We start from the raw sequence: 24,579 nt of genomic DNA on the forward strand, positions 1-24,579 counted from the left end.
ATCAAGGCTAAATGGGGGAGCAATTAAAAGTCCATTTGTGTGGTGATGGGTGCGTAGTGAAAGCCACTGCCCAAAGCACAGGCCAGTGTAGTATGGACTGAGCAGAGACTGAGCCGTATGGGCTGAGGGATTCACTGCGAACATAAGAATGGCCACACTGGGTCAGACCAATGGTCCATCTAGCTCAGTATCCTGTCTTCTGACAGCGACTGCCAGATGCTTCAGAGGAATTGATCGCAAATGCAAGAGTGGGGCATGGATTGGCTGGAGCTGTACATGTCAGAGGCAGAAAGCAACTAGAAAGCCAGTAGAAAGCAAGTAAGCACCGTGAATGTAGACTTGGGACAAAGCCAAGAAAGAGCTCCTTTTGGATAGAGTACTCACTGAGAAAGCAAATTTGGATTTCTGAATAAGGAAATTGCCACTGTTTGTTCCTACTGTGTTCAGTGAAATGAGAACTTGTGTACATTCTTTGTAAATAAACAGGATTGCACCAAAGAAATATCTGACCTCGATAACAGATTTCTCCTCTTAAAGCAAACAACCTGGCAAGAACCCAAACACTGGCTAACCACTCAGGACAAGGAACAACAATACAAATCCCTTCTACCATGTGGGACTTACATAGAGTTACATTTGGTTTTGCAATACCACAGAATGCTAATTTAGCTCAAGTTAAACTAGTCAGCCAACCACATTAGTTTTCTGAGTAATTATACCACCAATGACTACCTTAATAACTTGAAGTCAATGGGGCCACTCTCGTGCTGAGAGATGCTTCAGTGATTAGTGGGATCAGGGCCTTTAAGTGCATGGTGGCTTAATGTCAGCCAAGGAAAGGAAACAAGTGCAGTAGAGGTCCTTGATATTTGAAGGAAGTTGGGCACTGCAAGAGCTGCAAAAGCGTGTTTTGGAGTTTATTTTGTTTCCTCTGCCTTGGCCACCATCTTGACCCACTAACCTGCTGGACAGAACTCCAGCTCGATAGTAGAATACCACCTTTCAAAACTTCTCAAGAGTTCCAGAAATTATCCCACATGAATTAGGCAAACAGGGGGAAAAAATCCTGAAAATAAAGGTCCCAAACTCACCATTGGTGGGAGGGTGGGGGACTGTGGAGAATAAAAAAATTCAAATATGCAAGGAAGAGCAATGGAAGAGTCAACAAAACTCACAAGAGCTAACATAAAACAGATAACTTGCTGGCTCTACAAAAAAATAAAAAATTATTTGCTTCGGTGTGGTCTCATAAGAGGATTGGGAACAAATGCCAGAAACAGGTACACATTTTCTAAAGAAGGAGGAAGAGTTCAAATGGCTTGAGGTGATGCCAAATCTGGTGACAGACAAATTAAGATATTAGAAGTTAACAAATGGCAGACCCAGATAGGGTTCCTCTCAAATTCTGAAGGAAATGAGAAACCAATAGGCAAACTATTAAACAGAATATAGTCTGGCTTCATATGCTGACTCACATTGTCAATGTATCTCAAAGGGCTGTATTTAAAGTTATTGAAAACAGCTGAGATACAGCACACAGTCACTGGAAACGAGGAACTTAATATTGTATGCTTCAGGAAGTGCTAAAGAAAAGATCCAGGATTATTACAAAGCCAGAAGCTTGACTTCAGTTCAGGAAAACGTTGAAAAAACTAACAAAACACAGAATCAGAGAATATCTAGAAAATTATGGATCAATGAGAGTCAGCAAGAACTCTCTAAAGGAAGGTACAAAAATATTTGTAGATTTTTCATGCCTTTTAAAAAAAGTTACAGTCTTAAACAGAACACAGGCTTTTAAAAATGGCAGCACCTAAAGAATTTCTGAGAGAAGAAAGAATTGCTAGGAGAGTCAGGACTCTTATCTACCCAGGGTTTTTGGCTGGTATTTTCAAGTGAGTTAGGTGGTCAACTCCCATCAAATTTCCAAGCATAGCATCCTAAGAATACATACTATTTTAGAGCACTAGTATGCTCATCCTCGTGACTCCTTCTCTGTACACCATTAATCATAGAGAAAGACACAGCATTGCCTATGAACTTTCCAAAGCTATGTACGTATGTGCAGAACTAATAGAACACTGGCAAATAACTGAACGATTGCATTTCAAAATCCAGTGTACATGCACAAAGTACTTAAAAAAACAGTATGACTTTGACAAGTCACAGCCAATTAGCAAGAGACCAACAAAAGACACATCTCCGACTTAGGAACTACCTCCTGCCAAAATCCACATTTCTAACGTCTACCACTAATGCATGAGTGCTGTTCATAGGAAATCACAGGAAAAGTATTTTTGTTCCTACTCTTTGATTTTGAAAATGGCTAAACCATTTTGGTTGATTATATTAAAAAAAGAAAAATGGTAAAAATTTACTTACCTACCCAATATTTTCTTAAGTTGGTACATGATGCTCTGTGACCCATCACTCACCCTATTCCTGCTCATCTTCCAAACAGCAAGGTGCCTCTTTTTTTCTTTAACCTTCCCCACTTTCCCTAGCTTCACAATGTAGTGCCAGGAGGTGGAGCTATTCAGAAAACTGATCGCCTCCCCAACATCCCAGCCAACTGCCTATGCTGAGAAGACAAGCTATACATTCTGATTTATAATCATTATGAAAGATTCACTGTTTCCAGGCAGGATACTTCATCTTTTGCATCTTATTAATTTATTATACAAAAAAATGGAAATGATCCCAATATGAGGAAACCCCATTTCTCTCTCTCTCTCTCTCTCTCTCTCTCTGCAGGAATGTTCTGCAAGAGAAAAAGGACTGATTGCAACATTTCCCCTCCAACTGGAATTTGATGCAAAAGTAAGTGACGCCTTGGGTGGAGGGACACGAAGCAACATGCGCCAATTCAGAGAATGAAAAATTACAACTAGCTAAGCAAATTAGACCTTTCACTGCTGCTCTGTGATATTTTACAAGTGGGTTGTTGTCAGCAGCAAAACAAATACCCACAAACAGGAGGGAAACTTAAAACATGAATAAAATTGAATTGAGAGGGAAAAAACTATCTGAAGATTGTTTTTTGTTTGTCTGGAGTTTTTGCTTTTATTCTCTCTCCTTCCTCCGTCATATGAAAGATTTTAACGAAGAAAGCCAAGAATGAAACTGCAGAACCATTTCTCCCAAAATAATATAAGATAAAGACAATACTTCTACTTTAAAGTAACAGATAAAGCAAAAAAAATACAGTGAGACTGGGCAGCCATACAGTAAAATTGCTTGAATGAAGTACTGAGTTGTCCTGCCAGGAAATGGTGAGGTTCCTGAATAAGTGAGCCCTCACAGAAGGGGAAGGGGAGTGTAATTTGTGAAAAATCTGTAGGAGGCCTGACAAATTCCTGAATTATCCAGCTGGAAATAGTGAATGATTTGCACCCTTTCTTAGGCAGCCAACTAATCCTAACATTTTCTTCAAGCATTAGCTTTGCATAAACAGAATTTGAATGTCTCAATCACGGCTAAAGAGTGAAACTAATTATCCTGGTAGTTGAAGGGCTTAGACCGGGGTCAGCAATCTTTCAGTAGTCGTGTGCCGACTCTTCATTTATTCACTCTAATTGAAGGTTTCGCGTGCCAGTAATACATTTTAATGTTTTTAGAAGGTATCTTTCTGAAAGTCTATAATATATAAATAAACTATTGTTGTATGTAAAGTAAATAAGGTTTTTAAAATGTTTAAGAAGCTTCATTTAAAATTAAATTAAAATGCAGAGCCTCCCGGACCGGTGGCCAGGACTCGGGCAGTATGAGTGCCACTGAAAGTCAGCTTGTGTGCCGCCTTCAGCACGCGTGCCATAGATTGCCTATCCCTGGCTTTGAACATAAGGAAAGCAAATTTAAGAAGACTGGTTCAAGTGAAAACCAGAGAATCCTGATGCAGCCCTGAGAGTCACCTCACCAGGGAAAAGGTGCACATAAGGATTCCAGACAGATTTTGAAGAGACACAGCTTAAAGGTCCTGGGAAATGTGAGAGTGCTGCTAAAAAAGGGCTAGATGTAGAAGGAATAAGCTACAAGGAATATGTCTCCTAACACTAAGCCTCAGTCCTTCAGGAAGGTAGGACTCAAACCCAATCAAGAGCCCACCTAGAAAGAACTGCAATATGTCCCTGGTTGTGAGATACAGACGAACTTTGTTCTTTCAAGAGCACCACCAGGTTCAAGTTCGCAGAACCCTGGAAATGCCCAGATTTGAAAACCGTTCATAGAATTGAGCAGGAAGTTCACAAGCTTTCCTGAATATTCATGCTCCAGAAGGTAAAACCTCTTGGGTTCAATGTGCCGTAGGTGTGAAAGTTTGAGGGGATCCTGAAATAGAATTTCCCACTAATCAGGAGTTTCAAAGATGCTGAACTGACATCTGAACGAGTCTGAGACCATGAGTTCCTAGGCTACTACTTTTCTGTTAACTTCAAATGATTTAGTTCTTGTTCAATAGCATCCCATTGGCACCTGCTTAAATACGTAATCTACATACTGCTCTTTTGCTCAAATGTATGTGGTTTTAATCCTTAGATGTCTTATGTTGTGAGTGCCTCAGAGCACAGCCCCTTTATGAGGGCTTGGAAAACACCCAGCGAATAGTTGGCAGTACTATAAACAAACAATCAATGTAATACATAGTCAGCAAAACTTTCAGCTCCAGGAAAAATAATTCCTCCTGTTTTACTCAGGATTTTTAGCTTGTGCTTTCTTGCTCTAGCATGCAACAGTAGCCCTGGTGTTCTATTTTATGAATGGCAACCAATTCTGGATGGAAACTTAAGGAAGAGAATCACCTTTCCAGCTGCTATACTTTTAAAAAGCTGTTCTGATGAGTGTCCTAGGACAACCTCTTGCTTGGAACTGAGTGGCATTATCTCAGCTCTCACAGTGCTGCAGAAAAGAGTCTGATTCCTGGTTCTGATAATCACGAAAATTTGTAGCATTCAGAGGTGCACCGTGACCAGTGCACAGAGCCCTTGGACTGCCTTGATATAATGGAAACTGGTACCAAATATGGAGAACCTCAGCCATTAGTGGTTTTTTAAACCTGTTGTTTTGGTTTCAGAACCTCTGGGAGTCACACCTGCCCCCCAAGGAGAGAGAGACTGACAGAACCAGTGACAGGGCATGGATTCAAGATACCGACCATAACAAGGACTGGCTAAGTCCCTTGTTGGAATAATTGGGTCAAAAATACCTAGTTACTGTAGCAGCTGAAAGGAGCAGGGCATCTTATGCTGTGGGTTTTTCCTAACCCTCTCATTTAGCAGCTTCTTGAAGATGCTCCTGGACACTATATTTCACTTCAGTCAGAAGAAGAAAGCCAGGAGAGGGGACAAAACAGCCAAGGACCTCTGGTTTGTTGTTTCCAAAATGCCAGGGCCTGCTGCTGAATTTCAGCCTCAGACAAGTGAAGGCTTGCCTGCCACATTGCTACTGCTGTATTCTGCCCTTGTTGCTATGTTCTACTTTGGCCTGGAGCACCAAGTGGTCAGGGATCCCTGGCTTAGAGGTTCTGAAAAGCTGGCTTCCACTGCTGCACTGCTGAATCTGCGCCCCAAAATGGTGTAAGGCTTGTGTGCCACGTTGCTGCAGAGTGGTGCAATATTGCACAACTGATCCACAGCAGAAACCTCTTTGGTCTTAGCTGAGCCTGCTACACTGCTGTGTTTTCTCCTGCTATACCACTGTCCGGCAGGGTCCTGTTTTAAAAATATCTTCTCCCTACCAAGGGAGCACCACAGAGAAGGTGAAAAATAAAAAAATATACATATCATGAAAAAAGCTCCTGCCTGGAGACAGAGAAAAGAGAAGCGAACTTCCCACATCTTCCAGTGGAGGAATGACACTGGGGAGTTAGAGAGGCAATTGGTTCTCTAAACAGCTCCACCTGCCGGCAGTACATCCTGAAGCTAGAGTGGGCTTCTTGGGTTAAAAAAAAACCCAACAAACAGAGAGAGAGAGAGAGAAAGAGAGAGAGAGGGCTCCATGCTTTGAAAAGGAGGAAAAACCCCAGTTGTAATGGGTCATGGATCACAAGGTGCCCATGATGTAGAATACAAATTATGCCCAGACTGGCAACAAATCTGGCAAATTTAGCTAGATATAAAAACTGAAAAGGGAATAAAGAATTGGAAATGGCCCCCTAGAACAGAAATTCTGGTAAATTTAGCTATAACAGGGACAGATGGAGCCTCATGATTCAATGGGTGCACTCTACTAAGGGTTTCTTGTTATAGTCAAGTGGGACACTGGTCAGGCTCAGTAGCACCCTCTGCCATGGCACCGCAACCTTAATCCAGGTTCAGAGTAGAGGGCAGGGTTTGGAGAATGAGCATGCCCCACACTCACCCAGCACTGGCACAAGGCTGGACTCAGCACTCCGCTCTGGGCGTTGTGACCAGGCATATGGTGTCCCAGCACCACTCAGATTTGTGACTTTAGTGGGGATTAATGATTGCTGTGGGTGCAAATGAACCTATAAAACCCTGAAAAAGCCACTACTCAGGTATAGGCATTGTGGCACACATTGTCTGTAATACTTTTTAAAAACATCCTACTGTGATGTTGCTTTTATATCCATAAGTAGGTGCTCAGATTATATGGGGATGAGTACCACAGAAATGATAATAAATATATAAACAAACTAGGAGATTTCTGATTTTCTTTTCCCATTATGATTATTTTACTATTATGTTTGGCTGGCTTTTTGCTTTTAATTCTAGATATACATACATTAGTGACCGTCAGACAAATGTGAGACTAAAACAGTCACAGTATTCTGTCCACAATTAAAAAAAATCCCCCAAAACAAGTTTTCTGATGTTAAAGATCTTTGAAAAAGGATACTGAGTATTCTTGAATCCATGTATTTCTGGAGTGAATACAGTGCATGTATTGTACTCCAACATGGTGTTTCTAAAATATTTAGTAAAATGTTATTGAATTGCCTACTAGATATGATATATTTATGCAATTATTTTTTTCTTATTTCTGCTGTCTCAGTGCTTTAGTTACAATATTTCCTCCATCTAGTCATTTGTTAATAATTCCAAAAGCATACATTGTTATAGATTAATGACTCCAAATAATAAATTCTCATTTAGTTTTCACAAGTGATTTCTTCTGCTACTGCAAAATGTTGATTTGATTCATAATATAAAAAGACATTTTTAAATTATGAAACAATACATCATGAACAACATTTCAGTCTTTCCATTTGCTTGTTAAATATATTAGATTTATTCAATCACTAATTATATTTTATTCACTTTAAAATGTTTCTTAAGCATCAGCTATATAAGAGTTCAAGCGAAATATTCTCTATTCCAAATGATACATTTGTTCTGTGATGTGATTCATAATATGATTCAGTATGCAGTTTTGGAGTTGGACCTCATTATTTAGATCTTTTGGGAGCTCTGATTATAATGTTCAGAATTTAAGAAGGGTAATACTTAAGTATAGTAATTATGCAAGGACTCAAAACATTTACAAATGTAAACATTTACACTAACTTGCTACAATAAAAATACAAGATCTGCTGTTTTTGTGGGGAGAAGCTTGATTTAACTGAACATGAAAAAACTGCAACATATCCTAAATTGAAATATAAACCTACAATTTCTTTCAAGGAGAAAAAACAGATCATCTAGATTTGGAATGGTACTGTATATATTTTTTTTTATGAGAGTCCAGTTCAGTTTACTAACATATGCAAAAATGGAAACTCAGATAAACTATTAGATAATTTAAAGAGAGGAAAAAAATGCAGAGGGTAACATTTTCAAGAGTGCCTAAGTGACTTAGGAGCCTAAGTGCCACTGAATTTGGATGTCAGTGTGACTTGGGCGTCTGAATGCCCGTGTCACTTTTGAAAATGGGACTTGGGCTCCTAAGTCATTTAGGCACTTTTGAAGATTTTACCCAGACCCTTGAAACAGTCAAGATTTTGAAATTTTATTGCATCTTCCCTAGCAGACACTAATTATTGTCCAATAATTTTAAAACCTCTTGTTGCATTCTGCCAAATTATTTAATTCTACACTGTCACTATGTAGAGATGGGTCAGGATGTGGAAATAGGCATTATAACTGGTACACATGATTTCAGCAGGACTTAAATATTTAACCCTCTTTTAGCCAGTAAAAGACTACAGATTCTTCACTGTTCTACACATTTCTAATGTCTTCCAAATGGCTTTACAAATCTGATTTGTATGTCAGCATATTGACCTCAGATATGGCTGAAAAACAATATGGTTTTCTTGTAATCTCATTCACCTTATGTAACTATAGCAGGGGATTCTCAATCATCATTGCACCACAACCCCTTTCTGACAAAAAAAAATGCTACACAACCCCAGGAGGGGGGACCGAAGCCTTAGCCCACCCAATCCCTGCCACCTCAGGTCACAGGCCAGAGCCCCAGCGCCCCACAGGGGAAGGGGTGCCAAAGTCCAAGGGCTTCAGCCCCAGGTAGGGGGCCTGTAATCTCAGCCGCACTGCCAAAGGCTTCAGTCCCAAACAGTGGGGCTCAGGCTTTGGCTTCAGTCCTGGCCCCAGCAAGTCTAAGCTAGTCGTGGCAACCCCATTAACACGGGTTCGTGATGCACTTTGGGGTCCCGACCCATAGTTTGAGAACCACTGAACCCTAGTTTTCATTTGTATAACTTCTTGTTAAACTTCCTAAAAATTCACTTCCTGCTTATACCCCACACCACAGTTGTTTTTATTTAAATGGAATTACTTGAAGCATGAAGATGTGTAACAGCTGACTATGAAGCTGTCAACAAAAACCTTTTAACAAAAATTACATAAACATATCGATACATGTAAGAGAGAAAGCTTCTTTTATAAAACATTTCCTTTCCTGATGCTCACAGCTCTTTGATCTGAGTAACAGCAATGTTGTGGCTACATAAGGAAGGAAACTGAAAACAGTGCAACAGTTCCAACAGAACTAAAAAGTACCTCTACAAACCTTGGTTAGATGACCTGGCAGCCTGTCAGATTTAAATGCTTTCTATTTCCAAGGTCAGCATGGCATTGAAAAACTAAACAAATGCCAAGTTTCAAGTGTCTGAATTGAATTTGGCCTCATATTCAAATCAAGATAATCACATCGGAATGGCAAAACTGAAAAATCTCCTGAAATATAAATTACAGTTTCACATTGATTGATTAAACTTAATATACTATACTCAAATGTCAGCAGAAGTGGGTTTTTTATATTAGAGCCAGCAAACCCCAAACTATTGATTAAGCAATGAGATGTTACAAGAAAACATTTATAAGTTCATTCAGCAGTTATTATAATAGTTTAAATTATATAACATTTATTTCTAGGAATGTTTTGATTGTCATTAAGAAAGGGCATTGCATTGGGACATTTGTATTTCTGAATAAATGTGAGATACATGTTAAATATGAATTCACAAACATTTTGTTAAAACACTATACCATATACTTTCGTTCATAAGCTGAACATTTTTGGTAAAAAAAACATGACGCATCAAAAGCAGGGGTCGGCTTATAAACAGGTCTACACCAAAATTTGATGACTTTAAATTCTATGGAATCACTGAATTGAATATCTAATACACTGTCATTTTGTTTACCTGGAGCGTCTGCAGGCATGGAGCCCCTCAGCTCCCTGTGGCTGCGATTCACCGTTCCCAAGCAATGGCCACAGGGAGCTGAGGGGCTCCATGCCTCCAGATGCTCTAAGTAAACAAAATATCCCAACCCGCCAGCGCCTTACCCTGATGGGCCAAGAGCCAAAGTTTTCCAACCCCTGAAATATACGGTCGGCTTATGAAAGGGTTTTTGAATGTTTATGCTTTGTAATCTATGGCCAAAATTGTCAAACTTGGGTGCCTGAAGTGAGGCAGCTAAATCAGTGGTTTGATTTTCGGAGGTGTTATGCAAAATGCAGATCCCAGGGCTTGTCTACACTAGTGCAGTTATGCCTCTGTAGCACTTAGTGAAGACGCTACCTATGCCTATGAGGGAGCGTCTCCTGTGGGTGGAGGTACTCCACTTCCCTCAGAGATAGAAGCTGTGTTAGTGGGAGGGCTTCTCCCGTTGACACAGAGCTATTTGTATGTCTTATGGTGTCACTTGAGTCAAACCTGAGAAGTAATGAAACAGCTGATAAGACCAACTATAATCTTGGATACAACAGTTTCCATCTTAACACTTCTTTGTGGCCAAAAGCCAAGCCCAATATCTCCTGCCAGAGACAGGTGTCAGACAGCTCTAATGTTTGCCAAAACTAAGAGCTGTCAGCCCTGCTATTTGCCAAGAACAGGAACTGAATGTTCTTAATGCTTGTAGTTGAAAGAAGGTGAAACGAAGGGCTGCAAATCTGTCCACAGTCTGCTCATAGGGTGGGGGAGATAGGTAATGAGAGGAAATGATGCCGGAGCTCTATTCCTGGGGTTCCCAAACTTCATTGCACCACGACCTCCTTCTGACAACAAATATTACTACAGGACCCCAGGTGGGGGTACCCAAGCCTGAGTCTGCCCAAGCCCCACCACCCCAGGATGGGGGGCAAAGCCAAAGCCCCCTCTCTCCAGGCCAAGGGGCCAAAGATGAAGCCTAAGGGCTTCAGCCCCAGGCAGGGGGCCTGTAACCTGAGCCCTGATGCCCAGGGCTGAAGCCCTTAAGCTTGGGCCCTGGGCCCCAGCAAGTCTTAGCCAGCCCTAGCGACCCCATTAAAATGGGGTCACAACCCACTTTGGGGTCCTGACCCACAGTTTGAGAACCGCTGTTCTTTTCCGTCATGATTGCTGCTGCTGGGAGGACGAAGGGCACCAGATGCTTTTCATATAACAGTTAAGCTGCTCCTCCTTGTGAGGTGATGGCCCCAGACTCTTTCTACTTCAAGTATGCCTGCCAACAGGGGGCCTTAAGCCAGGGTGCTGGAACAATGTGTATAGTGGGAGTGTTGAGAACCACTGAACCAAACTGTAAACCTTATATATGATGGAAACCACTTCAAGCCATGGGGTGTGGCAGCACCCCCAGCACCTCAAGTTTCAGCATTAAAGTTTTCAGCTAAAAATGCAAATAGCCCTTGTCTCTGAAGACAGTAACAGTGAATGTATTTTCATCACTCTTTGGGTTTAGGAAATACATCACCTTCTCAGCATTTAACAGGAATTTTGCTCTTTTAGAGGAGTAGAGACCCTCAGCATGAGGAGTCTAATATATATGGAGATATACCTATTTCATAGATCTGAAAGATCACTGAGTACAGCCTACTGCCTTCACAGCAAGACCAAGTACTGATTTTGCCCCAAATCCCTAAATGGCCCCCTCAAGAACTGAACTCTCAACCCTGGGCTTAGCAGGCCAATGCTCAAACCACTGAGCTATTCCTCCCCCTGGTCTTGCTCCTCCTTGTCAAAGTGATTCAGCTGGAGGCAGTGAATCAAGTTAAGAATCAGTTTTGACCATGTCCTTTCCAAGTAAAGTCCAATGTATTGATCATGACTCAGAACTTGAAAAATGTATGCAAGCTACACTCATTTATCTCAGAACAATCTTGCAACCTTGAGCTGGAAAAATAATGGATTTTTTGGTTTGCTGGCATTTCTGAAATTTTTTTTTTGAAAAAGCTTTAGCTTTAGGTCAAATCGAAAATGAGTTTTTTGGCAAATCAGAAAGTAAAAAAAAATTGAGTCACGTTAAAACAAAACTTGGGTGGGTGGAGAGAACCTCCTTTACAACCTTTAGCCCTGGTGTTAGAGCACTCAGCTGGGATGTGGGAGGGAATTCCCTCCTCTGCCTGACATGGGGAAAGGATTTGAACTTGAGTCTCCCACACTGCACAGACTCATAGACTTTAAGGTCAGAAGGGAACATTATGATCATCTAGTCTAACCTCCTGCACAATGCAGTCCATACAATCTCACCCATCCACTTCTACAACAAACCCCTAACCTATGTCTGAGTTATTGAAGTCCTCAAATTGTGGTTTGAAGACCTCAAGCTGCAGAGAATTCTCCAGCAATCCTCCACTGCAGAAAGTGTCTTAGCCACTGAGTTATGAGATATTCTGGGGTGGGTCTGTCTCAGCCTCTCCTGTTGAAACTGCTACATTTTGTATTAAAAATTAAAGAGTCATCAGAGCAGGGACTTGAACTTGGGTCTCCCATATACTACATGAATGCCCTTAACCCACTGGTGGCGGGGGGAATAGCAGCCACCAACCCACCACCTTTCAGAATGCAGATGCCTGGGCCATGGTGGCCTCATCTGTGCTCTGCCTTTTCCTGTCCCTGCTCTGTCCCCCACAGGTCACCACTGCCAGCCCCTGCTTGAGTCTCTCCTCTCCTTCACCACCTCCCTGAGAGGCCATCACCACCTGCTATGTCCCTCCTCCTGGACAAGGGGGCTTAGAAGAGAGGGAAGAGCACGGGCGGGGACATGGAAGGGGTCATAGTCTTGGCACCGGGGGTTGCTTCTGGCGCTCGGGCCAGCCTCCCAAATGCGGGAGGCACATGCCGCCCATCCTGAACCACTAGGGTAATAGAACCATTCACATTTTCTTTCTCTGAATGAATGACTATTCATTGTCATTCACAGTGGCAATTCCTATTAATTCATAATGGGGTCTCACACATCCCAAGTGAGTACCCTGATCACAGGGCTAAATGTTCTTGTATAAGGGAGGTCCTCCTCCACTCTTCCCAGCATTTTGTGACTCTAATCTTGTGTTTCTATCAAAATACCTGAAGTCAAAACACAACATTTCAAGCTGGGTTGAAATGAAATGTTTCATTTTGATACATTCTGAAACATTTTGATTTTCTCAGTTTGGCTCTTAACTATTAAACTTGACATGAATTTGCTAATTGTTTTGGGTTGACAAACTGCATTTTTTACAAAAATTGCCCTGCTCTACTTGTGGGGCTAAATTATTGCAATTTCCTCACCGTAGGGCATGTGTTTCTGTGTATATGTTTTCCTCCTCTCACTCTTTTCTTAGCAAAGACCTTTGAGGGTGGGAAATGAGCTTTTCTGGTGTCCATAAAACGAGTAATGGCTGATGTTTAAATACATCAAAACCATTTTTAAAAAATGATTGAGGTATGATTAAGTGCCCACTAGAGTCGCTTTCCATAAAAAATTCTTGGACATAATCCATAATATAACTAGAATTGGCAAAATGTACAAAATATTAAACAGTAATACAACTATCATCTACCAAAAAGGTATGAGATCAGTCACAATATAGTAAATAAATTCAACAATAAAGTGAACCCAATATGTTTTCAAGTCCTTTGCCTCTTTTTCCCCTCTCAAAACAGTTCTCAATGAATCAGCTATAAATTACTGGCCTGAGAGAAATTGACTTAATTTACTTTGGGACACTGGGCTGCACTATTTGTTCTCACCCCCTTTATAAAATATGTGAGGAAATGCAAACAAGTGATCAACCTTAGCAATCAAGAGCAAATTTAAGTAAAACTTTTCCGTCAGTAGCTGACATGAATTAAAACACTTCTGTTCTACAACAAGGCAGTCAAAAAGCTGAATATGGGGAAATAGTTTTAATGGTTGGAAGTAAATATGGCTCAATTTTTTTAGTTCTGAGGCACTACAGTGTAAAGCATATGATGTAATTTAAAGAACCCTTAGGAAAATTTGTGCTCTGTTTAAGACTGCCATGTTATGAATTTACTAGTGATTCTGAGACGTTTTCATAAACGGACCATAACACCGAGACTACAGATTTATTCCTTTGAAACATTCCCTCCCTCAACCTTTCTTCAAGTAATCCAGTGAAAATAAGAAAAGAAAACACAAAGTAACAACAGAAGTGTTGGGAAAATCAATTACTCAGAAAACGTATAATGGGATTCTCAAGGGACTCTAACCAAGCATGAGTGGTATCATAGAAAACTCTTGTAGATCCAGTATTACAGTATAAAAGAGGCATTAGTCTTAAACTCCATTTACACACAAGAGATTAAGCATGATAGCCAGACCACAACCTGTAGACATAATTGCTCAAATTTAGACCCTTTTAAATTATACCATAAAATATACACATTTATACTTAAAATACCTACAAAAATACATTTTAAGTAATGTGTTTTGTTTTACTTCGTCTCAGGCAGGCAGGGAGAGAGATGTAAGGTTTCCATTCTGTCCTTTAACTCAACCCACTGTGCCTCAGGCAGTGCCCAGGAGTTAATGTTTCTTGCATTCCTGGGCCCTGATTCTGCAAGCTGTTCTGCATGTGGGGCTCTCTGTGGATGCAGGGGAGTCTGCCCGCACAGAGCAAAGTAGACTAGAGCAGTTCAAGTGGAGCTTATTCTTGGAACTGGAAAAACCTACTTAGGGTATGTCTATACTGGCAGAGTTACAGTGCCACTCAGAGAGTGCTGAAAGGAAACCGTCGCTGTATGTTCACAGAGTCAACTGCCTGCACAACAGCATGTTCACACTTGCAGCGGTGCACTCTGGGCAACTATCCCACAAAGCATCTCTTTCTCTTCTGCCACTAAGCATTGTGGGAAGGCAGAGGGAGTTGCAGGGCATTCTGGATCCTGTCCCGATGCCCCGTGATGCATTGCTTCGCACCCCAGCAATCCCTGTGCTTCCATCTGCATTTGATGCCATCTTTCAACGGTTTGTGTACTGCACACTCTGCCTCTTCATTCTGTAGGAATGGATCCCACACTGTTGATCAATATGCTGCTCATTCTAACACATCATGAGTGGCAGTGGAGTTATTCCTTAAATTACAAAGGCAAGAGGAGCTCAACATTGATCTCGCCATGCATAGTAGCTACGACACTAGATTGCTTGTGTCATTCACGGAGATGCTGACCACAGTGGAAGGCCACTCTTGGGCTCGGGAAACAAGCACTGAGTGGTGGGATCACATCATCATGCACTCTGGGATGATGAGCAGTGGCTATAGAACTTTCAGGTGACGAAAACCACATTCATGGGATATTCATGGGACTGTGTGATGAGGTCGCCCCAGCCCTGCGACGCAAGGACACGAGAATGAGAGCTGCCCTGTCGTTGGAGAAGCGTGTGGCAATTGCACTGTGGAACCTGGCTACTCCAGACTGCTACTGATTGGTTGCTAACCAGTTCGGAATGGGTTGACGGAAGTATGCAGGGCCATTAATTGCATCCTGCTCCAAAACACTGGCCTGTGCAGGAAGCTGCAAGCAGGGACTTTCTTTTCGGACCAGAAGATCACTGTAGGGGAAGTTGAAATGCCCACTGTGATCCTGGGAGACCCTGCCTACCTCTTAATGCCGTGGCTTACGAAGCCATACACAGGGCACCTTGACAGCAGCAAGGTGCGGTTCAACAGCAGGCTGAGCAAGTGCAGAATGGCCGTTGAGTGTGCTTTTGGATGTTTAAAGGCCCATTGGCACTGCCTATATGGGAGGCTGGACTTGGCCGATGACAATAGTCCTATGCTTATAGCCGTGTGCTGTATGCTACATAATATTTGTGAAGGGAAGGGTGAAAGCTTCACTCAGGGCTGGACGGCTGAGGCTCAGTGCCTGGAGGCTGAATTTGAACAGCCAGCGACCAAGGCCATTAGAGGGGCCCAGCGAGGGGCCATAAGGATCAGCAATTTGAAGCTGAAAGGCACTAATGTTTGTTGTTATGCTCAGGAGTGCAGTGCCTGTAATATTAGGAGGTGATTGTGATTGGTGCAGACGATGAATTATGAAGGTGTAAGAAAACTGTCTGTTGCTTTGGAAGGCCCTTTTTGCTTTCAATTAATGGAATAAAGATTGCTTTCAAACCAAAACATTTCTTTTATTAAAAAACAATCACCAGAGGGGAGGGAGAAACAAACACATCAGCACTGAGGGAGATAGGGAAAGGGAGGGTCCCAGGAGGAGGCGGGGTCCCAGGATGATTAAAGATTTGTATATGTCCAGATATCATATCTAACCTTCTCCTCTGAAGTCCAGTGCAGCAGGTACTGTACTTCAGCAGGGCTAAACTACAGAGGGACGGGTGTTGAGTGCAGTGGGTACTGGGAGTCCGCAGGGCTGGACTGTGACGGGGCAGGAGTGGAATGCAGCAGGTATAGACTGGAGCCAGGAGGTTGATAAGAATGTGTTGGTGGTGTCTCGGGAGCGCATGGTAAAGTTTTGCGACAGTGGCTGCAGGAGAGGGTGGGCGCGGAGCTGTCTGGTTTGCAGTGCTAGTAGTGCCTAGAGCGCATCCACTTGGTGCTCCATAATGTTTAAGGTCGCACATCTTTCTGGCGTGCCATGTTCTCTGTTTGGTCCCTCTTCTCGCTGTCCCGCCACTCCTCCAATTCCTGCTTCTTGGCTGCAGAATGCATAATGACATCATGTAGAAATCCCTCTTCAGTTCTTTGTGGCCGCTTTCTAATTCTGTGCAGCCGTTCAGCCGGTGATAACAGAGAGAGAGAGAGACAGGGCTCCCAAAGTCATATTTGTGAAACCAAAATGCAATATTTTATAGAAGCAGTATTGGTTGCAACACACGGACCACTGATTCAGTGATTTAAAAACACAGCCTGTACTTTGTAAAAACACAGCCTGTCACTAACTGGCTGACCCCCAGCAAGCACACATGAGCCACAAGACCTTCAAAATGGTGAATAACTGCAGGGGCAGGGGAAATCAGCATTCCAGGAGCGTACTGTACACTGGGCACGTGGCTCTTGGGGAGAGCCAGCACTGTGGGGGGGGGGGGGGAAGCTTATAGTCATTACTGTCCCCACATTTTCCACAGGCTGTGTTCATTAGGGAAGATATCTCGCTGCTGAGGGTGAACAGGGAATCAAGTGAAGGTCTTCTCCAAGCCTGCAGCTTCTGCCTTGGTCCTTATATGGCTCACCTGTGTGCAGCAATGGTCCCCCCACCACCCCTGTAATGGCAGAGTGGTGCGGCAAAGTTACCCTTAATGGGGCAAGAAACAAAGCAGCTCTGCCAAGGAACCTGCAGCCGTGGATTGCCCAGTATCTCCATGAGAGTTCTGTGGAGATCTGAGGCATGAAGTGAGGGAATCAATCAACACCCTGTTCTGCTGCTCAGACTAGGCATGTGGTGGTACGTGCATCATACAGATACAAGCCTGCTTTCTGCAACCCTCTTACCCCCAACAACTCGCTTCAGCGATTCCAGAAAATCAAAGCTACTTACCAGGGGCCTCCTCTCCTGTTTGTGCTTCGCCAAGCTCTGCCAGCTGTGACTGGCTAGCCTCCTCCGGGGTACAGAAGAGTTCCTGGCTGCATGCTTCTCTGACCTCCGAGTCGTCCTCTGCCTCTGGATCCTCCTCCCCCTCCACATCCTGTCCAAGATTTTCTTTTCCTGGCTCAGTCCACTCTTGACTGGCACGTGAGCCACTGAAATCTCCACTGGTAGGCTTTCCGTAGCTCCTTCACTTTGACCCTGTACTGCAGTGTGTTCTGGTCATGACCCCTTTGTGTCATGCATTGTGAAATTTGTCCATGGGTATCATAAATCTTATGGCTGAAGTGCAGCTGGGACTGGACAGCCTCCTCTCCCCAAATGCTGATGAGGTCCAGCAGCTCAGCATTGCTCTAAGCGGCAGATCGCCTGGTGCATGGAGCAGACATGGTCACCTGGAAAAATGCTCTGAGACCATTGGACGCATCAACGAACAAACAGGAAGGGGACGTTCAAAATTCCAAAGGAATTTAAGGGGTGGGGCTCACAGTTGGTCACCTGAGGGCAGGTCAGTAGAGTTCAAACTGATGACCAGAGGGGCAAGAACAGGCATTGTGGGACACCTCTTGGAGGCCAATCGCAGCACTGTAATTGACCAGGATGTCTGTGCTGGCGCAGAAAGCTGTACACCTCTTGTCTCTTAGTTTCTGTGCACTAAGTGGCTTGGCAGCGTGTACATCTTAGGAGTTACAATGCAGAAAGCTGTTTTACTGTGCAGAAACTTGCCAGTGTAGACAAGGCCTTATATACTTGTGTCTTTAGGCACCCCAATAAAAGGAAAAAGCAAGTAACTCCCACTCCAGTGTCTTCATTAATCCCAGTATATTGTTTGAACAGAGCTGAGTAAAAAGCTGACTAGACATGTTTTCTTCATTTGAATAACAAGTAGGCAAGGTCTTAAATTTAAAAATATAATATTTAAAAAAAAAACACTTTTCCAGTAAGGTAGCAAATTTTAAATACCAAACAGAAAAATCTATATTATTTGTAATCTTAGGGTTAAAACTTTAAAGTTATGACATTCACAGTTAACGTTTCCATTCTGTCTTTAACTTATCATTGTGCGTTTGTATTTCTGGGATCTCTGAATATTGAAAGTTTTGGTATAGTACAGAAATTTTGCTATTACAATTACTTGGTGAAATTAACAGGAAATTCTATCAACATAAATTTGTAAAAACACAGAAAACGTACATTTTCCCTCCATTTTTGAGCAAAAAACTCTACAGTTTTTCATTACATAAATATGTCTCTAACAATCAGAAAGATTATGTGAGGCCGATGGCTGAAGAAAATTTTTTTTTAAGTTTAAATTAATTATTTTTTATTTCAGTGAAGGAGCTTGAGCCCATAACACACAAGATTAATCAAACTAGATCTCCTCTAAGCTCTTTAGTAAGGTGGTAAGTTCTTACACAGCACCTATCACATCAGCAGATTTCCTTACATGAAAGCAATAAGTTTTTTATATAAGAATTTCTTGTGGCTTAACAAAGTGGCTGCTTGGAGATATAACTGTCATTGTAGGATACAGATGTGACAGACATTGTGGGAAACTTCTAGTATATTAGGGAATTTAAGGGGGATACATTTGGATCTGATGACTATAAAGTCAGTGTCTGAACTATTTATTAGTTTCAGGCCCACTCCTGAAGTCTAATGAAAGAAATGAACTTGCAGGAGTCTCTCCTCTGATCTGGCCCACGAGAGACTTCAGAAGATAATGTAGGGTTGTGGGATTGAGAGCAAAGAGCAGATGCTATTTAGCAAACAATATTATACAAATACCTTCAGTGATTTCTGGTTTGTCATTAATTTCTGCTTGGGGAATATTTTCAAAGGCAAACAATTAATAAGAAAGAATATCAATTCCAATAAGTGAAACAATATGCCATGGAAAAAATACCAAACCCAAACCAGCTCACAATGTTCAGGAACTTACAGACTCTTTTCTGCCCATAGTTTTGCTGTGGGAACGAGAACGGGAGATGGTACTGAAAAAGAAATCTTTCTTGGATGCAGACAAAGGAGGAGATCCTGTGTATTCACGTCCTGCAGACAAGCTCTCTATGCTTGGAGATGAACTGACATTTTTTGAACTTTGGCCTGTAAAACAAGCACAGAGCAACAAATCATTAAATCAGTGGAAAAGTGCTCGATCAAATACTTTGCGTCTCAGGCTATGTCTACACTACTGCAGTAAGTTGACCTATGCTACGCAACTCCAGCTACGTGAATTACATAGCTGAAGTTGATGTACTTTAGGACAAGTTACCATGGGATCTGCACTATGAGGGGCTGAAAGGAGATTACTTGTCTTCAAAGGTAGAGTACAGGGATCAACTGGAGAGTGATCTGCAGTGAATTTGGTGGGTCTTTACAAGACCTGCTAAATCGATCGCTGGTGGTTCATTCTCAGAGTGTTGATCCCTGCTGTAGTGTAGACCTGCTCCCATGTGCTGCTCACTGAGATTCATAAACAGATGAACACAGAATGAGATTTTGCAAAATTAAAGTGTCTGTATGCATTGTGACATATGGAGAACTACTCTGACATACAGGCCTCTGTATATTTCTAATGAGAGAGCATAGAAAAACAACACCAAATCTTAATAAGCACATATGATACCTAGTGGTTCCTTAGTAATTTGTATGACACACATAATTAATATGAGAAGATTGATGTGAAGCCTTCAGTCTTACACACAATAAGTGGTGGGGGAAAAGGGATGGAAATGGATAAGAATTTTTTGTTTAAAGAATTCATATATATATATGGCTGTGAAGAAAGACTTTTATGATGTTCTATTTTCTACTTTTCTTCCATCGTTGGGAGTTGTTCTGCATGACTACAGCTCAAGTACTAGGATTGAGAATTAAGAGCCCCTAAGAAAAGAACTAAGATGTAAATATTTTAATAGACGCAAATCATCTATTCAGTTTAATCTTCTTGCACCAATGAGAAACAAACAGAATATGGTTGATTTCACTTTGAGAAGTTACACCAAATTCATAGGAATTAGTTCCAACTCTCAAAAACTTTCCTTTATAAATGTTACTATCAGTTGTTTCAACATGTCCAGAGAAATCCATACTAACTTGCATTAAGCTTATTAGGGTTGCTAAATAAGTATAAAAGGAAAGTCAATTCTCCCTTCTGATCCGATAGTCCCAAAACTGTATTTTCTATCATAGTGGTGCAGAGCTAACACATACATTTTTTTATATTCTGACTGTATCCTCCTATACGCCTGTGCAGCATCAAGCACACCAGGCAGTGCTATAATACATAAAATAAAATAAAATAAAATAAAATAAAATAAAATAAAATAAAATAAAATAAAATAAAATGAATTCACATTATGGAAAGGTTGAGCATATAAACTCCTGGCTCTTCGACTCATAATAAAATTTGAAATATAAATATAGGGCTCGTCACCTGTTACATGCTATCATTCATTAGGCGCTTAAAGCCCAAGCCCCACACACCCAAATCAGCTGGCATGAGCCAGCACAGGTTTTTAATTGCAGTGTAAACATACCCTACGTCTTTCTCTGCCCATTTTCTCTGAAGCATAGTTTAGAAATATGCAAATCAGAATATTGAAAGAAAGCTCAGAGTACACCCAACTGATTTTATACTTTGCCTCATAACAGCTGATCCAATCAATGTTCTCAACAGCTGAACTGAAGCATTTTGAAGATAAGGAGATGCGAGTTCCAAAAAGGAAATACTTGTTTCCACTGAACATTATGTAAAAAAAAAAAAAAAGAAAAAAAGTTTATTTTCACTTGCCTAATGTTTGCATGGCACTATGGCACGTGGAGCTACACTTCTCCAACTCCTATGGATTTTTTGTTTAGCGTAGTGGGGAAAAAAATTTCAAGGTCCCTGAGTTCACAACAGGTAAGGTATTCAGGGAGCTAAGACAGCTTTTGCCTCTACTACTGTTGATAAAAATGAAATATGACAGTGGTTTTAAGAGAACAGTACCACCTACAAATAATATAGAAGATGTAGATCAAGAGCTTCTCTGTTCCCTGTCTCATATCACTCAAGAACAAGGAGACATTCAATGACATTGATAGGTAGCAAATTCAAAACTGAAAAGGAAAAACTATTCACACAGTGCATAATTGCCACATGATGATGTTTAGGTCAAGAACTTAACCAGGATGGAAATCTAGAGTTATTACAGTTAATGCTGATCACATTTTGGGAAGAAATATAAAAATCTCATGCTTCAGGGCTTAAGCCACTCTACAACGATCAGATATTAGGATGAGGCCTTCATAGGGGGCAATTTACTGTGGGGTTTCTTGCACCTTCCTCTGAAGCATCTGGTGCTGGCCACTATCCACTATAGTGGATTAGATGGCCCACTGATCTGATGCAAAATGATAATTCCTATATTAGCAATAGAGTTAGCCTTGGCAAGAAACAAAAACATTTATTTAGGTCCACAGGGTTGCTTTTAATATTTAAAATATTAATTTAATAGCCCCATAACAAAAACAACTAATATCCCAGTTTTCATTAAGTGATGTACTGCCACTAGGGTTGCAAAGATGAATTGGGATGGAGGATAAAAGCGGAGCTAGGGTTTTTAAAAAAGCTTTTTTAAAGGTGCATATGGGAAAGTGGATCTAGTATGAGGGGCACAAAATCCTAATTTGAAAGGAAAGTTAAATACTATTGCAGTGAAAAAAGTGATAAAATGCCATGAGAAATTACGGACCAGGATTCTTTTAAGTCTTCTGTAATTATTTTCGTTCTCACTTCTCTTTTCTGATTTTGCTGCTTCTGTGAATTGATATATAATTAGGACCCTACTTGAATCATGGGATGATTGTCAAATAATTGCAGCTGAGTTGTGGACAAGACATTGAAAATGGCGGAAAAGTAATACTAGACCTTTATTAATTGCAGTAATTTGGAAAAGGCAGAGAAAACCTATTTCAGAAAAATTTGCTGGAACAATATAAACATTCACGTACGACGTTATGCCTACTACTTTTTTTTGATAACCAGACATTTTGGTGCATCTATATTACAGTCATTAATGCGAAGGGCTCCCTCCATCAGCCCCGGGTGGCTGGGGTCTTTCTGTTAGCACCAGGTGGCTGGCAGCCAGTGTCCCACTGCCAGGCACCTGGTTGACAAAATGGCGATGGAATCCTAATATTGTGGGATCTGCAATTTCTGCAATATCACAAACTAAGTAGGGCCTTATATTTGATTTCATGCATGCTTACATCTGTGAATTCAGTGTACACTACAGTCATCACATTGGACGGTCAGCTATTCTGACGATGAATCCCTTTTGTTTTACTAACCTCTATGACATCAAAAATTATTCACACAAAGGAAGTGACCTGCGTGCACAGATATAAAGTTACTCACTGGTTTTCTGGTAAATCTCCTTACAATCTGACCTTGATTTTACAAAAAGCTTATTGCTGCTTCAACCTTCCATGTCAATTTCACTCTTGCGCATACTATATATAATTGCATACAGCTACTAGCATGGTCTGTATTTTGTAATGGTTGTTGCTTAAACTATTTTGAAAAATTTAACAACTCCCTATCTGTGGTAAATCACATTCCTCCCTCCAATATGGACTGCAGTTTTACTCCTCGAAATGTGTTTCCATAATAAAGCTACACCATACAGAGATAAAACAATAGAAAACTACAATAGAAAACAAAGTTAGAAAAGGCTGTAGAAAGCAAGAGAGAGATTAAGATACCAAAAAGCCACATGGAACATTAACACCACAGATTAATAAAAATTAAAAGACTAGGAAACACAAGTCTACTTTTTGTTATTATATATATTTAGAAAATACATTAACACTCTGCAGTGTCATCTAAGGCTTCGATCCTAGAATGAGGTCCACCAATGCAAAGTCTCCTAGACATCCAAGAGACTCTGGCTGGCTGGGTCCCATTGTAGAGTTCTCAATAGCATTCTGATACTTGCAATATGTACTGCACATAATACTGGGTTTAATTTTTGGATAAAATTATAGTTTTTCTTAAAGAAAACATACAAACCCAAACAAACATGTGATCTTGGGAAGATGCTTCAAATGAAAACTATTTAAAAACAAACAACTGGATACACTGAAATCTCGTGTCCTGGCCAATTCTTCAGACAACAGTAAATAAGACACCACACACTGCAGAATCAGATGATGGGTAATTGAGCAGAATGCAAGGAAGATTGATTTGAATGTTCAACAAGCTTCCTGAGGGGTAGAAAACGTGATGAATAAACCTTTTCCCACTTTTCCCCGAATTCCCTGTAGTCTCCTTTTGCCTTCCTCTCCCTCATTCCCCCCCAAGTCTGTCTCTGTCTCTCTACATTTCTCTGCACTGACCTCACCCTGCCTTCTGTCTCTCAGAGCTTCCTGTCCCATCCTCTAACACATTCCCTCTTCCCTGATGCACTCCCAGTTTCCATTCTCTGCTCAACCTTTACATGGTCAGCCTGGCTTCAGCCCCATTGGAAAGTGTGGGTGATGGTGGCCATCTTTGAAAGCAGAAATTATAAAATTACAAGAACCTTTAAAAAGGGTCATATTTCTCACGATCCAACAAAGCTGCTATTTTTCTAGCTGCTTTACTGAAACAAGAAAGGCTTCAGGTAGCACGCTGAAAGTTGCACATTAAAATGTAATTGACTAAATAAATGAATGAATATACTGAATGCCTGATATTGATCTTCTACAGTAGAAAACAATGTTCAGTGTGGTTCTGGAATGATGACAAAGCAGGGCTAAAAAACAAGGTTCAGGATAAAACATGAAACCATTGCCATGGAAAACACTGCTAAGGCACAACACAATTCAAGATGACTCCTGCACTTCTCTATTCACAATCACCACTTTTGGCCTTACGCTCTGAAACATCATCTGAATTATTTTATAAATGCTCCAATATGTGCATTGTATTTTATGACTAAATAACAAATAGAGATGAGCCTGACTCACTAGGCTTGGATTTGAAATTTAGTTTGAATTCAAACTTCCTGAAATTTCAGCTTTTTTTTTTTTAATCCCATATTTGGTATTCTAGTTGGAATCATTCTGAATGTAGGAGATGGTGGTTGAAGATCTTCTACAAAAGATAATTAGTCTAATTTTTCTCAATATTTTTTGCTTTATGAATGTTCTCCCTAGCAATTTAGTTTATAAAGTGTCCTGTGATGCTCTCTTGGGTAATATACACGTTTAAAAAAAAGCCACATTGATACAAAAAAAAATCTAATACAGTGACAACTAAAAGGAGTAAACAGCTTTCACTCAGACTAACCTTCAGCTCCTAAGCCATGTCCCTCAGGAAAGAACTG

General features: G+C 41.1%; 1 protein-coding gene across 6 annotated transcripts in view; it reads right to left on the bottom strand.

The window, feature by feature from the left end:
• Positions 1–24,579, bottom strand: part of TBC1D5 (TBC1 domain family member 5) — a 512,051-nt gene that overhangs the window by 61,472 nt on the left and 426,000 nt on the right. For all 6 annotated transcript variants that reach the window (XM_050938356.1, XM_050938354.1, XM_050938355.1 and 3 more), the window contains one exon: positions 19,167–19,330. In XM_050938356.1, the coding sequence (XP_050794313.1) occupies positions 19,167–19,330 (164 nt within the window). The remainder of the gene's footprint in view (positions 1–19,166; positions 19,331–24,579) is intronic.

Source organism: Gopherus flavomarginatus, chromosome 2 (assembly GCF_025201925.1).
Source record: "Gopherus flavomarginatus isolate rGopFla2 chromosome 2, rGopFla2.mat.asm, whole genome shotgun sequence".
Taxonomy (NCBI): domain Eukaryota; kingdom Metazoa; phylum Chordata; order Testudines; family Testudinidae; genus Gopherus; species Gopherus flavomarginatus.